Source organism: Zingiber officinale, chromosome 7A (assembly GCF_018446385.1).
Source record: "Zingiber officinale cultivar Zhangliang chromosome 7A, Zo_v1.1, whole genome shotgun sequence".
Taxonomy (NCBI): Eukaryota; Viridiplantae; Streptophyta; class Magnoliopsida; order Zingiberales; family Zingiberaceae; genus Zingiber; species Zingiber officinale.
The window spans coordinates 79,049,606-79,064,974 of NC_055998.1; the positions used below are offsets into that span (position 1 = coordinate 79,049,606).

The window sequence follows — 15,369 nt, forward strand, 5'->3', positions numbered from 1 at the left end:
TTCACGACCATTTTTAGGGACCAAATTTTAGGCGGCCTTCGGTTTCCTATACCTCCCTTTATCTCTTCCCTGAGCCGTTACTTTGGCATCTGCCCCTCTCAATTTGCTCCCAATTTTTTTAGAGTTGTGTGTGGCACAGTCATTCAATGTCGTGTATACCAAATTCCCTTGATCGTTCAACTATTTCATCACTTTTACTCTTTCAAACGTTCAGAGCCGGGAGTGTTTATGGTACAAGCTAGACCTGGTTTCAAGTTTTTTTTTGACATGCCCTCTTCCAACAAGGGGTGAAAGTCACGCTTCTTCTTTAATAGATTACCTACATCCTCACCCTTGGTAGAGCCGACCCAGTGGTGCTCTGACATCCCTTCCAACCTCCCCGTACATCACCATCAATCTTCTTGTGACGCCGCTTCACAAAAACTTCAAGGAGTGAGCGTTCGCTTGTCTATACTACTACTGGAAGGCTTTTTGTGTTTTTTCAGGCTCAACCCAGTTCAGACGGAGATAGGGGCTCCATTAGGTAAGACCCCATTTTCCTCTTTACTATTCTTCGCTAACTGATGTATCTTTCTTTCCCTTTGCAGAGGCTGCCATGCTCCGAGCGTATTCCTCAGATATAAAATGCCAATCTTTCACCATTTTGAAAGCTTTAAGTACGGAACTTAAGCAGGGCCTAGCTGCCTCTTCCCGGGCTGCCCCCTCTGCATCACAGTCTGCCCCCTCTGCGTCAAAGTCTGCCCCCTCTGCCTCACAGTCCGCTCCACCGGTGCCAGCTCAGGAGGAAGTTTCCTCGGTTCTTCCCTCGGAAGTGGCTTCTGTGGAAGACCCTGCCACCTTGGAACAGGTCGAGGAAGAATGAGCAGCGTCTCCCCCTCCATCCAAACGTATACGGCTTCAGCGCAAGAGGAAGAAGGTTACTCCAGCGACCCAGGCGTCAGCTCCACCACTCCGTCTGGTCGTCGCTCACCCGCCGTTTCTCATTCTTTAGGGGCCTAGACTGATACTCCCGACCGGGAGACGGCCCTGGGGCCAGAAGTTCCCCTTCTGCCCCCACCAACATCAGTCTCCCCACCTGATCGGGCTATAATTCCCGAGCAAGCCTCTTTTCCCACTGAGCAGGCCTCTTTTCCTGCTCAGGCCTCCTCTCCCGGGCAACTACCTCTTCCTTTAACGGACCAACCCGGGAGTTCTGCAACTCAATCTGCCTCCCTCCCGTTAACTGTTCCGGCCTCTACTTCTCGATCTCGGAGGAAAATTCGCAAGAAGTACGTCTTTACTGATTTTTGGCGCCTGCCTTCTTCCACAGAGTTCGGCGCCACCGAGGAAACTGCAGAGGCGGCTCCTCCCCCGGTTGTCCTGGTTGAACTAGAGGGCGATTTAGCGATGTCCTGGTGATCAGGCAACCGGAAGTTTTGGAAGAATCCTCCGATGGAAGGGTTGGATCAAGCCGCTTGTCAGATAATTTCCGTAAGTTCTCTTGTATTAGAGCTCCTCCGCTGGAATTTTTTTAGAATTTTTCATCTATCTAACGTAGGCCTGCTCCGCCAATCTAAGCGCCATTCAGTACGCCTCTCGCTTGTAAAAGGAGAATGAAGTGCTAAAGACTCGTCTCCAGGAATTGGAACTGCCGCAACATCCCCGCGATCCTTTCAATCCGACCCCTGGGGATTTAGCGAGTTATCTTCGACTGATTGGGGAGTCTGTAGAGTTTGCCCGTAACATTTCCCATGCAACTTTTGACAAGATTAAAACTTTGGAAGCGGCTCTGTGGACAAGCGAGTCTAAATTTGCTTCTGAGGCAGAAAGGCGTCGCTCGCTGGTTGTGGAGCTGGATGAAAAGGATGCCCAGTTGGCGAGTCTACAGGAAACCCGAGAAGCTCTTCAAAAGACTTTAACTGATGTCCAGGGCCAATTGGCTTCCAGCGCCGACCGGGAGAAGACCCTCCAAAGCCAGTGGGAGGCCAGCCAAGAGACCCTTAAATTAATACATGCCAACCTTTTGAAAGCTCAAGAGAATGTCTCCCAAGGTCAACAAGATTTGACTTTGGCCCGAGATGATGCAGAAAAGTCCAAAGCTGATACGGAGAAGGCGCAAGCAGAGTTGACTGATTACCAGGCGGGAGAAGTGGGTCATCTACGAGCATACAGGCGAGCTTATGTCTCCTCCCCCTTCTTCTTGAAGAAAATCGGAGGTATAATGAATCTCATGTTATGCTGTGGCACGACCGGCGGGGCTCGACAAATGTTTGAGCAAGATCTGCTCTGCGCTGCCCCTTCAGAAGATTTCTTAGACACTTCCCGTCTAATGAACAAGATTCCAGACGGGTTGCTCCCTTCCTTTAAAGACGACGATGATTTATTTCTCCTCCCTGAGCCTCCTACTGACGCTAAGCTTGACCCCCCTGCGCCTCCTCCTGATAATGATCCTTGATGTGGCTTTATATGATGAACTATTAATGTAAACATGGACCTGTCAAAACCTTCACTCATACTGCTGGCGGTGTAATTTCAAATTTGCCTTCCCCCTGGACTATTTAACTCTTTTGTGATGTATTAACCCCTTTAGGATATGCCATGCTTGCTTATTTTCAATCTTCCCTTAGCTCATTGACTTCTTATTAGTTGCTTTGTATGCTTCTTGATCCTTATAAACCTGTTTCCCTTGTCTTTTTTGGCTATCCGCTTCATTAAGTTTAGCAAATCACCCTGGTCTGCTCCTTTTCCCTGCAATCTCAGACCGGGATAACCGCCGACTTGGGAATTGAGAGTTAAGCCCAGACCGGGTATATCCCGAACTGCTTAGCTTGTCTTTCTCTGCCGATTGCCCTAGCTCGGTCCTGCTCCTTGATTTGTTCTTTCCCTCGTAATCCAGGTATGTATAACCACAGATCGGGGAATTAAGAGTTAAGCCCGGGCCGGGTATATCCCGAACTGCTTAGCTTGCCTTTCTCTGCCGATCGCCCTGGCTCGGTCCTGCTCCTTGATCTGTTCTTTCCCTCGTAATCCAGGTCTGTATAACCATAGACCGGGGAATTAAGAGTTAAGCCCAGACCGGGAAAGCGAGGGTACTTTTCCAAAACTATATCTTTTCCCGAGATCTATCTCCTCGTACTTCGCGCCGATACTTTTCCAAATATACCCTTGGGCGTTATTTCCAAAGAAGATCCTTCGGTTCTATCTTGCTCCCGCCAATTATTGTGAGCCGGTGGATGATATCTGACGAAATTACCCCTCTGTCCAGCGGCTATAAATAGTCTCTTCTAGTTTTTGCTTCTAGACTTTGCTTGACTTCTTCTTCCTTCCCGCTTGATTCTCTTATTGCTCCTGAGTCTTTGTTGCGTGAATAACTTCCCTCTGGATCTTTCCTTCCTCTGTTTGTTTTCCTCATGGCATCCCCATCTTTTCTTTCTTCTCTGGCGGCGATATACTACCCTGGCTCATCCACCTTTGACGAAATAGATCGGGATGACCTGCGATATACCCATGGGGTTAAGGATGACGTACACGTGGTCATCCCCACTGGAATACACAAATTCTTCAATCCTCCTGCTGACTATTGCACCTTTTTTAAAGAGCAATTTTTTGTTGGTCTTCGTCTTCCTCTCCACCCTTTCTTCTCCGACATGTGCCGCTACTTCGGAATTCCCTTAGGGCAACTGACGCCAAACTCTATAAGGATCCTTTGCGGATTTGTAGTGCTCTGTGATGTATGTGAGCTATCTTGGTCTGCCCATTTATTCAACTGCTTTTTCACCCTCCAGCGCCAAGAAGAGGGCACATTCCGCTTCCAGCCTCATCTCCGAACTGTTTTTTTCTCCTCCCTACCGCCTTCTGTCCCGAACTGGAGGAGCAAATTCTTCTTTATTTGATTTCCCCAAGAGGTGGGCTGGCCCTTGCGATGGCAATCATCACTTCCCCCCTCTCCATAACTGGGGGAATTTCGCTTGGATACCTCTTACAGGGAAGCTTCATCTCGCTTAGCCGGCTGACATCTGAACTTGACCCGTCTACTATCTGAGGAATTGCTGTCTTATTTCCGCCTGAGTTATCTCACTCTGGAGATGCCTCGTTCCTTGGGTAAGCTTCCCTTTTAGTTCTATTACCATTTCATAAGCATTTATTTTTCTTACTGTAGCTGACCTCCGTTATATTGTACAGCTGAAGTCTTAACCCATGCCTCAGAGGTTCAGCCTCTTCCTTTGAGCGATATGGAAATAATGAGGCGTGGTCGAGTCATTTTACAAAGAAGATCACTCCCCCACTCGTCTTCGACCTCTGTCGGTGGGACTTCTTCTACAAATTTTCGACCTCGTCCCCCTCGCAGAGGATCTTCCACTATCCGACCTGCTTCTATTGCTCGTCCTACTCGTCCCCAAACTGCACGTCCACCCCGGCCTGCCGGCCCTATTAGGTCCCGGGCTAGGACTACTGTTCATCCCCGACCTGCCAACACAACTCGGCCAACCACCCCGACGCCTCTTCAGTCCATTGATCCTCCCCGATCGACTTATATCCCTGGTCGCGGCCTCGGTCGAAGATTCGCTAATGTCACTTATGCAAGCTCGACCTTCAGAGAGGCTTCTCAAGCAGCTCGCCAGGCCCGCTCCGCAAAGCCTGAGCCAGGATGCCCCTTCTTCTTCTAGACGCAGGGCTCGGCCACCTTCCGATGATTCTGATTCGGATGATCAACCGCTGGCCCAGAGACTTCGCCGCCGAGACCCTCAACTTGCGCCAGACTCGGGTCCGTCTACTCTCCCTTCTCCTTCCCCTCCTGTGGCTGTCGCTCCTCCTCCTCCGCCTCTTACTGCAACCCCAACTCCTGTTCCACGCCAGGCCAATGTTCCACCCGATTTCACCACAGCTCCGGTCAAGCCTCCCACTGCTCAATCTTCTCCTCTAGCTCAACCTCCTACTCAACCTTCTACGTCACCACAGCCCCAAAGCACCGAGGTTGACCCCTCACGTCACACTTCGCCAACTACCTCACCTCCAGAGCCATCTCCTGTGCCTCCATCGGCTCCTTCTGGGTCAGCTGCTAGGCCTTCTAGCTCCACCGCGGGGCCTTCACAACCACCTCCACCTGTCCCTCTTTATTATCGTACCACTGCTCCTTCAGAGGCTGGACTACAGTCAAGGCGGGGCGTTCCCACTAGCTCCCTGACCATGTAAGGTCGTCTAGCCACTGTGTGGGAAGAAAGCAGGCGTCAGATAGAACTTTTGCTGCCCTTCACCCAGATGAATAGATTTTTTGAGCTATACATCAAGGTCAGCTTCCATGATGTCTTACTGTAACTATTATCTTCCCCATTCTTATCAAATGTTTCTTCTATGTCCCAGGCATGTGAAGAATCCGTGACGATAAATCAATCCTTTCACGCAGCTCATCATCAAAATAAGATGCTGCAAGACAAGGTAGCTGAACTGGAACTTCAACTGAGTGACCCGGCGCAGGCCAGTCATGCCTTGAGGGCTGAAATAAAAGCTATAACAAAAAAGAAGAATAGTCTGGAAGTATCCTTGACGATATCTGACCAAAAGCTGAAGAACCTCAAGGAAGAAAGAAGTCAAGTCGAGGTTGTGCATCAGCAACTCATGGATCAGGGAGCTTTGGAGCATCAGCGAGCTATGGATCAATTGGCTCAAAAGTTGCGTGCCGCCGAAACTTTAGCGCAGGAGCAAGACAAGAAGCTAAAATCCTTGGAGGCCCAATTGACATCCCAAACAGCAGAACTATTGGCTGCTCGAACTGAACTAGATCAGGCTCGGGCTGCTACAAAAGGCGTATCGACAGCCCTGGCCCTTTATAAAGAAGGAGACAATGACCACCACCAACAGAGCCGCGCTCTGTACCTGCGTTCTCCAAAATTCTGTACCCAAGCAGGGCAGTGCTTCTCCACTTCTGTTACTTATGGTGCGGCCGGGGCTCTGCGTCAACTTTATGAACAAGACTATTTGAAGTCAGCTCCGCCTCCTGAATTTTTAGATCATGACCGGATCCTTAAAGAGATCTCAGATGAGATTTTTGCTCCTTTCAAGTGATCTTTCTTGGCTACTTGTATATGACAACAATTTCTTGTAAAGTACTTTACTATTTTTCCACTTGCATTCTAAGTTTTATTTTTGCCAGAATTGCTTAGTTGGCCGAAAGGAATACTAGGACATACAGTTTCTGCTCTCATATCCCCTCATCGCTCTATCCGCTCTGCCTTTTACCCGGTATGTCAATCAGGTGACAGCTCGACTTACAGCTCGGCTTACTCCTCTTTGTACACTCCTTCAGACTCTGTAAAGTCTCAAGTAGTTAGTGCTCCATGGTCGATCTAACTTCTTGCCTCGATCATCTTGTAAATAATAAGCTCCGGATGCTAATTTTTTGATGACCTTGTAAGGCCTGTCCCACTGAGGTGCTAGCTTGGTCACGTCCCCCACGGGCTTGATTTGCTTCCAGACCATATCTCCTTCTCCAAAGAATCGAGGAATCACTCTTTTGTTATAATTTTGTCTCATTCTTTGTCGATAGGCCTCCAGCCGAGCCGTCGTTCTGTCTCGAGTTTCGCTAATAAGATCTAGCTCAAACAACCACCGTTCTATGTTTTCTTCATCATATAATGTCCTCCTGACCGATGGCACTCTGATTTCTATGGGTACAACCGCTTCATTGCCATAAACCAGGTGGAATGGTGTCAGACCTGTACTTTCCCAAGGTGTTGTATGATACGCCCATAGAATGTTTGACAGCTCTTCCACCCAATTGCCTCCCACATGATCCAGCTTAACCTTCAGACCTCGTACTATTTCTCTTTTGACTACCTTGATCTGACCATTGCTTTGTGGATATGCTACTGAAGTGAAGGCTTACGTTATGCCAAACCCCTTGCACCAGGCCTGGATTTTTTGTCCTTGAAATTGCCTTCCATTGTCTGACACCAATTTGTGAGGAATACCAAATCTGCAAAGAATGTTCCTCCATAGAAATTGAATGATGGCATCTTCTGTGATTCGGGCCAAGGCTTCTGCTTCGACCCACTTAGAAAAATAATCCACTGCCACCAATAAGAAACGTCTTTGACCTAGTGCCATGGGAAACGATCCCACAATATCCATGCCCCATTGATCGAAAGGACATGAGAGTATAGGCATTCTCAACATAGATGTAGGTTGATGTGTTAAATTTTGATGTTTTTGACAGGACAAGCAGGTATTTACCAATTTGTGAGCATCTCTCTCTAAGGTGGGTCAGAAATACCCGGCCAGGAGTACCTTGCGAGACAATGTCCGACCGCCTACATGATTACCACAGCATCCCAGATGTATTTCTCGCAAGGCCTGGTCGGCCTCCTCCATACCCCAGCATTTGAGTAAGGGTCTAGAGAAGGACTTCTTATAGAGCTGATCCCCGATCATGACATAAGCATGAGCCTGCTTCCTTATCAACCATGATTCTTCTGGGTCGGCCGGTAAGATCTCCTGTCTGAGATAGTTGATCATGGGTGCCTCCAATCGATAGTCGCTTCTCTATTATTTTGTAGATCTATCTGAGCTATAAGGAAAGATTGTGTCGTTGACCGATCCAACACCCAAGTGGTTAAGGAACTGGCCATCTTTGCTAGTTTATCTGCCTTCTCATTTTCCGACCTGGGTATCTTGGTTACAGTGACCTCTGCGAATTCCTCCTTCATCTTCTCATAGGCTTCCCGGTATACTTGCAATTTATCGTAATTTATCATAAAGTTGCTAGTCACCTGCTGAGTTACCAGCTGTGAATCTGAATAAATGATTACCCGGGCTGCCCCTATGTGTCGGGCTGCTTGTAGTCTTGCCAACAAGGACTCGTATTCTGCCTTATTGTTCGTGGCTCGGAAGTTCAATCGAACGGCCAATTGGAGTATATCCCCTTGCGGAGATATCAACAAGATCCCGACCCCGCTTCTTTGGTGATTAGTCGATCCATCCACGTAGACCTTACAGGTTTCTTCAGAGTTGGTCTGATGAATTTCTGTTAAGAAATCTGCTAAGGCCTGCGCCTTAATGTTGTGCGAGGCTGATATTGTATATCGTATTCCCCCAACTCTATCACCCACTTGATAAGCCGGCCTGCAACTTCTACATTAGTTAGCACTCTTCCCATGGTGCTATTGGTAAGAACCGTGATAGGATGCGATAAAAAATAGGGTCTTAACCGTCGATCCATAAGGATCAATCCATAAACCAACTTCTCGAGGGTCGTGTAGCGAGTCTCGGCCCCTTTCAATAGATGACTGAAGAAATACACTGGTCGTTGTACATTGTCATGCTCCTTAACAAGCATAGCCCCTACGGCCTCGGGGGTGGCAGATAAGTAGACCCATAAGGGTTCCCCAACAACTGGCTTAAATAAAGATGGCAGAGCCTCCAAGTACTTCTTCACCTCCTCAAAAGCTCGAGTACAGTCTTCATCCCATTGAAATTTGGAAGCCTTCCTGAGTACTTTAAAGAAAGGAGCAACCCAGTCTGCAGATCTGGAAATGAATCTTGACAGGGTTGTTATTCTGCCGACCAGCTTCTGATTTTCCTTCAAATTTTGAGGAGGCTGCATATCCCGTAGTGCCCGAACTTTTTCCGGATTTGCTTCTATTCCTCGCTCGGTCACCAAGTAGCCCAAGAGTTTTCCTCCTTTAGCCCCAAACAGGCACTTCAAGGGGTTCAACTTCAGCCTATATTGCCAGAGAGTCCTGCATATTTCTTCCACATCTTTGACCAGGTTCGCTGCCAATGGAGACTTGATGAGTATGTCATCCACATAGACTTCCACATTGCGCCCGATCTGTTCCCAGAAGATTTTGTCCATCATTCTTTGGTATGTGGCTCCAACGTTCCTGAGACCAAAGGGCATGATAGTATAGTAGAAAGTACCATCAACCGTGATGAAACTAACCTTTTCTTGGTCCTCCATCGCTAAAGGTATCTGATGATACCCCTGGTACGCGTCCAACATGCAGATCCTTTCGCAGCCGGCCGTGGAATCCACCATTTGATCGATCCGGGGTAGAGGATAGCAATCTTTGGGACTGGCTCGGTTAAGGTCTCGGAAGTCTATACACACCCTCCACTTGTTGTTGGGCTTCTTTACTAGAACCATGTTAGAGAGCCAGGATGGGAACTGTACTTCTCTAACGTGGCCTGCCTTCCTTAGCTGGTCCACCTCAGCTCTGATTATTTTGTTCTGGTCGGCTGAGAAGTTTCTTTTCTTTTGCTTGATAGGTCAGGAATTCGGCAGTAAATGCAACTTATGCTCGGCTACTTCCGGCTTGACTCCGGGTAACTCTTCTGTAGACCAAGCGAAGACGTCTCGATTACGAATCAAGCATTGAATCAACTCTTCTTTGAGGGGAGAGGGAAGGTCGCTGGCCAAACGGGTCACACTCTCAGGACGCTCAGCATACAGTTGCACCTCCTCCCAAGGGATGGGTTCTTCCGCTATAGGCAGAGGCTCCTCTTGAACAGCATGGACACCTCCATCTTGCATCCTTTGATTTTTCTGAGCTTCTACTCGGACCATGTCAATATAGCACCGGCGAGAAACCCTTTTTCACCTTTAACTTTCCTGACCTGCTCACCCACGGGAAATTTGATTTTCTGATGGAAAGTCGAAACAGCAGCCCTAAATTCATGCAGGGCGGGCCTTCCCAAAATGACATTATAAGAAGAAGGGGAGTCCACTACTATGAAAGTGTTCCTCCGTGTGCGCACCAATGGCTCAGTGCCCAGAGATAGGGCCAGCTTAATCTGACCCATCGGCTTCACTTCATTGCCTGTAAATCCATATAGAGATGTGGCCACCGGCTGGAGTTCAGCAGCATCGATCTGCATCTCCTCGAATGCAGTCCTGAACAGAATATTGACCGAGCTTCCGGTGTCTACGAAAACTCAAGCCACTCGGCTATTGGCGATGATAGCCTTGATGATGAGGGCATCATCATGAGGCAACTCCAGGCCTTCCAGATCCGCTGGCCCGAAGCTAATAACAGGGCCGACAGCCTTCTCTTGACTGCATCCAAAAGCATGAACCTCCAAGAGACACACATGAGACTTGCGTGCCCTCCCTGAATCTCCGTCAGTTGGCCCTCCAGAGATCTTACTGATCTCTCGGACGGTAGCATTGCCTCTATTCTCAGCCTCCCGTGATCCCTCTGGCTCTTTCCCCCGGCAAGGTTGATGAGTGTTGGGTCCTGCTAGGTCGGGGCAGGGTTGCCCGGCTTGTCCAGCTGCGGTTTGTTGCTCCTCCATCCTCTTGAGCACGTGAGGGGCTAGTTCAGGTGGTGGTAAGCCTAGCTCGGCGGCCCGCTTGGAATCTCGGGCAAACTAAAAACAGTGGTTAGTATCATGAGTTCGAGAACGATGGTAAGTGCAATACCGATTGTTCCACGGTCCTGGTCAGGGAGCATGCACAGCTGCGACTCAGGGAGCGAATCTGATCTCCGACCCGGGATGGAAGGTAGGTCTGGCTTCCCGGGCGCGCGACAGAGGTTGAGAGGCGGTTAAGGCACTCTTCTCTCTGGCTTGTTGGTAGAGGGGGGTGGTCTTTCAGCTTTCCTCCTAGCTTCTTGCGCTTCTTCCACTTTGATGTAGGAGGCAGCTTTTTCCACCATCTCATCAAAATTCCGAGCGGGATTTTTGATGAGATCCCTGAAGAATTCTCCTTCTCCTAGTTCATGAGAGAAGGCACTCATCAAAATCTCCGAACTGGCAGTGGGAACATCCTGGGCCACTTAATTAAAGCGGTTGATGTAACTTCTTAAGGGCTCGGTCGGACCTTGCTTCAGAGCGAAAAGGCAGTGATCCGTCTTCTGATACTTCTTACTACTAGCAAAACGACGCAGGAAAGCCATCTTGAAGTCTAGGAAACAGGTGATGGACCCTTGAGATAGCCCGTCAAACCACTTTAACGCCGAGCCAGCTAAAGTGTTCAAGAAAACTCTACATTTGACAGCGTCACTATATTGATGTAGCAGGACTGCATTTTTGAATTTTCGTAAATGCTCTTCCAGGTCTCTGCTCCCGTCATACTCTCCGATCGACGGGGCCCTATAACCCTTGGACAGTCTTTCATTTAAAATCCTGGCCGAGAAAGGTACTTTCTCGTCCGGATCTTCCGGAAATACTTCTGGTATCATAAGATCCTTCCCCCTCTTAGAGTCCATGGGCAAGGAGCTTTCCGCAATGGAGACTTGTGGTTGTTCTTTCTTGAGACTGTGGTGCTGGGGCTCTAATTGATAATACCCCACACCGGGCTCATGATAAGGGACTTGAGGGAACACCTCAGGCTGTTTCCTTTTAGAGCCCCGATCTGAGACAGGAAGGGGCTCCTTGGAAGCTTCAGCCGGAGCTTGTCGCAGTCGTGAAACAGTCGCTTGCTTCTCGGAGGCTGCTCGCCTTTTGGTCTCCTTGAAGAGCTTGTACTCCCCGGCGGTCATAGTGGCATTGATGCGGCCAGACTCCTCCATTATCACGTTCCGGAACAGGTTGTGTGTTCCCACAGACGGCGCCAAATTTGATCCCGTCCGGAAGCTGAGTCAGATGAACGCGGGCCTCGGTGTGCTGGAAGTTGACGGAAAGTCGCCGTGGAGTAGGATCTACCTGGCACCCCTCGAAAAGGTTGGAACGGGCGGCTTACGACGGGAGGTGTCCAGGGCGATGACGCTGCGGCCCTACGCACACTCAGACGAGCTCACCAGTCGTTAGATACCAGAAACCAGGGAAAAAATCCCCGGGTCAGGCCCTCCGACGCTCAAGTCAGGTACTTTTTCCCCAGAAAGCACAGAAAAAAGGACGAAAAGTAAAGACTAGTGAGAAATGACGAGTGAGCGTACCTGCATAAGGGACAAGGCATCCCTTTTTATACTGCAATGGAAGTTTCTGGGTCTGACGGGTGTCAGGGAATGTCGGCTGTCAGACTCTGTCTGGCGGTGGTTGACACGTGTCTCTTCTTAATAGGCTGGCGGCAAAACCAAAGGTGTATCGAGCCCCAACTGTTAGCATATTCCCTGACACTGAATATTCTCTCAGATTCTCTGACAAGTGGTTATGATTTCTTGGCTTGTTTGTCCTGTAGTGTCTGGACGACGAGTCTGTATTCCGAGATCTGTACCCTGACCTGCTTCTATATACCTGTTATCCTCGGCGAGTGTGTCCCAACCCGAACGCTAGGTCTGTATCCTGACCTGCCGACCTGTAAGCCGGGTCTGTATCTCGACCTGCTCATATCCACTGCTATCCTTGGCTGGTACGTCCCGACCTGCACGTTAGATCCGTTTCCAGACCTGTTTACTATTTACTACTATCCAATGCTTCTACGCCCCGACCTGCACACCAGGTCGGTGTCCAGACCTGTTGTTTACTGTATACTTGATATCCATGGCTTGTACATCCCAACCTGCACGCTAGATCCGTTTCCAGACCTGTTTACTGTTTACTAATATCCAATGCTTGTACGTCCCGACCTGCACGCTAGGTCGGTGTCCAGACCTGTTGTTTACTGTATACTTGATATCCATGGCTTGTATACCCCGACCTGCACGCTAGGTCCGTGTCCAGACTTGTTTACTGTTTACTGATATCCTTGGCTTGTACCTCCCGACTTGCACGCTAGGTCTGTGTCCAGACCTGCTGGTTACTGTATTCTTGATATCCATGGCTTGTACGTCTTGACCTGCACGCTAGGTCCGTGTCCAAACCAGCTGGTTACTGTATTCTTGATATCCATGGCTTGAACGTCCTGACCTGCACGTTAGGTCTGTGTCCAGACCTGCTGGTTACTGTATTCTTGATATCCATGGCTTGTTCGTCCCGACCTGCACGCTAGGTCCATGTCCAGACCTGCTGTTTACTGTTTACTGCTATCCTCGGCTTGTACGTCCCGACCTGCACTCTAGGTCAGTGTCCAGACATGTTGTTTACTGTATACTTGATATCCATGGCTTATACGTCCCGACCTGCACGCTGGGTCTGTTCGTTGAGTTTATTCTACGCTAGGAGCCTTATTTCCTTTACCTTTAATTGGCTTGTAGGCTCAGTCCCCAGCTATATCTGGCCCGTGGGCCCGATCCTTGCCCATTATCAGGGTTGGTCCTTGTCCGGCTTATCCTCCCTTCCTTTGACCGCCCCATCAGCTGAGACTTTGATTCTGGCCATGTAAGCTTGACGTCTGACCTCCCTGATCTCCATGTCATCGTGACTCTCGACCAGCCATGGAGGCTTGACTTCTGACCTTCTTGACCTCCATGTCATCTTGACTCTTGACCGGTCATGGAGGCTTGACTTCTGACCTTCCTGATCTCCATGTCATCTTGACTCTTGACCGGCCATGGAGGCTTGACTTCTGACCTTCCTGACTTCCCCGTCATCTTGACTTCTGACCCTCTTGTGGTCTTGACTCATAACCACATCATCTCACTGATCCCACAAACATGCGCCGTATCAATGTCGATCCCTTCCTTCTCGCAAAACTCCACAATCCTTGCATTCCTCTCCGTAGCGACCTTCAAGCTTTCATCATCTAGTGCGCCGCTCAAGAGCCCCACCAAGTAGAACACATCCTCGTCCGGAAACACCGCCGATGTCCTATCATCCCACCTGAGACAAACCAACACCAAAACCCAATTCATTTGCCACTCTGTGGCCGGAAGGAATGTAGAAACATGAAGCTAAATTAGTTTGTCGGACTTGGACTTGTTGACGGGGTAGACGGTGAGGGTGACATCTTCGGTGCTAGTAATGATCTTCCCGAACACTCCGTTCCCAAAGTCCTGAATTCCCGATCCAGGTACGAGAAGGTTGAGCCACGGGTGGGGAACTTCCCGGATGTTCATGGCTCTCCGCTTCAGCTCTGCCATGTGGACTCTCTCCAAAAACACTGTGTATGGCACCTCGGTTTCCAGCCGAGTGCTGGGAATGTAACTCAGCTTCGATAGCAATGCTTCCACTTCCTGCAAGTGTAAGCAAGCTCCTCAGTAAGGCGATTGTGGCAGCGATCGGTTAGGGAACACAATCGATACCTCGTTGACGGAGTTGATGTTCTTCTCAGGGTCGAAGTACTTGGCGACCTCGAGGCAGTACAGAACTTTGCCGTCAGAGACAAATTGTTCAGCTCCAGCGGGGTCTTTGGGGACGAAGGGGAAGGAAGTCATCCAGTATTTGAGGAGTCCGACTTTGTTGACGTTGATAAAGCCTTCTTGGAAGTCGAAGGTGGCTGAGCCATCGTCCGACAGCGAGATGATGGACTCTACGTCTTATGCGGCAGACGACGCCGGTGTAGAGGAGTCTGATCCACTTCACCTTCATTGGTGAAGGGGGGATCGAGTGAGAATGGAGTAGTGTTAAGTGTGTGGAAGGTTAATGGACATGTTTATTACCATCTTGGGAGCTGGCTCGAGAGGGATGGCGACGCCGGTGATGATTCCGAACTGGCCGAATCCTGGATAGCTCATAGAGGGATAGAAGTTGGCAGGGAAAAAAACAACCTTTTGATCAGTATCTTGGAGAGAGTTTTGTGAATAGGGCAGGAGCAATGGGTGTTTTCTGTTGTTGGGTTGTAAGGTTATAAATATAATTTTACATTAAAAATACATGAGAAAGATCATGGATTTATAAGAGAAAATATATCTCCATTGGCATAAGGCCTTTTGCGTAGAGCCCAAGAGTAAAATCATAAGGGCTTAAGCCCAAAGTGAACAATTTCATGTCATTGTGGAGATATCTAAATTCTTTTCGATCCTACAATTGATATCAAAGCTCGAACTGTCAGAAGGTTTAACCGCCAACTGTGCATAAGAGCTATGGTCTGATTGAGCTATGTAGGTATAATTATGTTTGGATCAAGTGGATCAGACATCAGGCAGGAAGTCCTAGTTGCGGCTAAGAAAGGAAGTCCTAGTAGATCAGGTGGACTGAGGGATAGGAAGACCTGATGGATCGATGATCAAATGTGGAAAGCATGTGTGTAAAATATCGAAAATGGGTGAATCACCATAAGGGAATTTTTAAGAATTTTCAGAAATTTTCTGAGAATTTTTCGGAGACCGTATGGTGTAGGTTACGAGGATAAATATTGGGTCACGGAAAAAGTCTGTTTAATCTATCCCATTTAAACAAGGAAAAATTGAATTTTCTTTTTTTTTCTTTTCTTTTCTTTTCTTTTTCTTTTTTTTAATTTTTCTCCCCCTCCCCTGTGTGCCCGAGCCATCCCCGACGTCGTTCCCTTTTCCTCCTTCTCCTCTCACGCCCGATCCTTTCCATCTCTGCCCTAACCGCTCCTTTTCCTAACCGGTGCCGCACGCGACGGTTTCTTCTTCCTCGTGATTTAAGCTGTAACTCACTTTTAAAAGCAAA

General features: G+C 48.8%; 2 protein-coding genes across 2 annotated transcripts; one reads left to right on the top strand and one right to left on the bottom strand.

Annotated features, from left to right (window-relative positions):
- Positions 1–4,548: 4,548 nt before the first annotated feature.
- On the top strand, positions 4,549–6,042 carry LOC121999458 (formin-1-like). The gene is made up of 2 exons (XM_042554140.1): positions 4,549–5,085; positions 5,341–6,042. Exons 1-2 carry the CDS (start codon positions 4,549–4,551, stop codon positions 6,040–6,042), a joined length of 1,239 nt encoding a protein of 412 aa, XP_042410074.1.
- Positions 6,043–13,415: 7,373 nt separating this feature from the next.
- Positions 13,416–14,168, bottom strand: LOC121999459 (cytokinin dehydrogenase 9-like). Its single transcript, XM_042554141.1, has 3 exons — positions 14,037–14,168; positions 13,705–13,967; positions 13,416–13,614 (listed from the first exon to the last, which is right to left on the bottom strand). Exons 1-3 carry the CDS (start codon positions 14,166–14,168, stop codon positions 13,416–13,418), a joined length of 594 nt encoding a protein of 197 aa, XP_042410075.1.
- Positions 14,169–15,369: the final 1,201 nt, after the last annotated feature.

What these genes read in the sequence shown, in the direction of transcription:
- LOC121999459 (XM_042554141.1), bottom strand. Translation starts at nt 14,168, where the DNA reads ATGACTTCCTTCCCCTTCGTCCCCAAAGACCCCGCTGGAGCTGAACAA. An exon ending in ACATCAACTCCGTCAACGAG is followed by an intron (nt 13,968 to 14,036) that starts GTATCGATTGTG and finishes TTACACTTGCAG; the next exon opens with GAAGTGGAAGCATTGCTATC. An exon ending in TACCCCGTCAACAAGTCCAA is followed by an intron (nt 13,615 to 13,704) that starts GTCCGACAAACT and finishes GGTTTGTCTCAG; the next exon opens with GTGGGATGATAGGACATCGG.
- LOC121999458 (XM_042554140.1), top strand. Translation starts at nt 4,549, where the DNA reads ATGTCACTTATGCAAGCTCGACCTTCAGAGAGGCTTCTCAAGCAGCTC. An exon ending in CTTCACAACCACCTCCACCT is followed by an intron (nt 5,086 to 5,340) that starts GTCCCTCTTTAT and finishes TCTATGTCCCAG; the next exon opens with GCATGTGAAGAATCCGTGAC.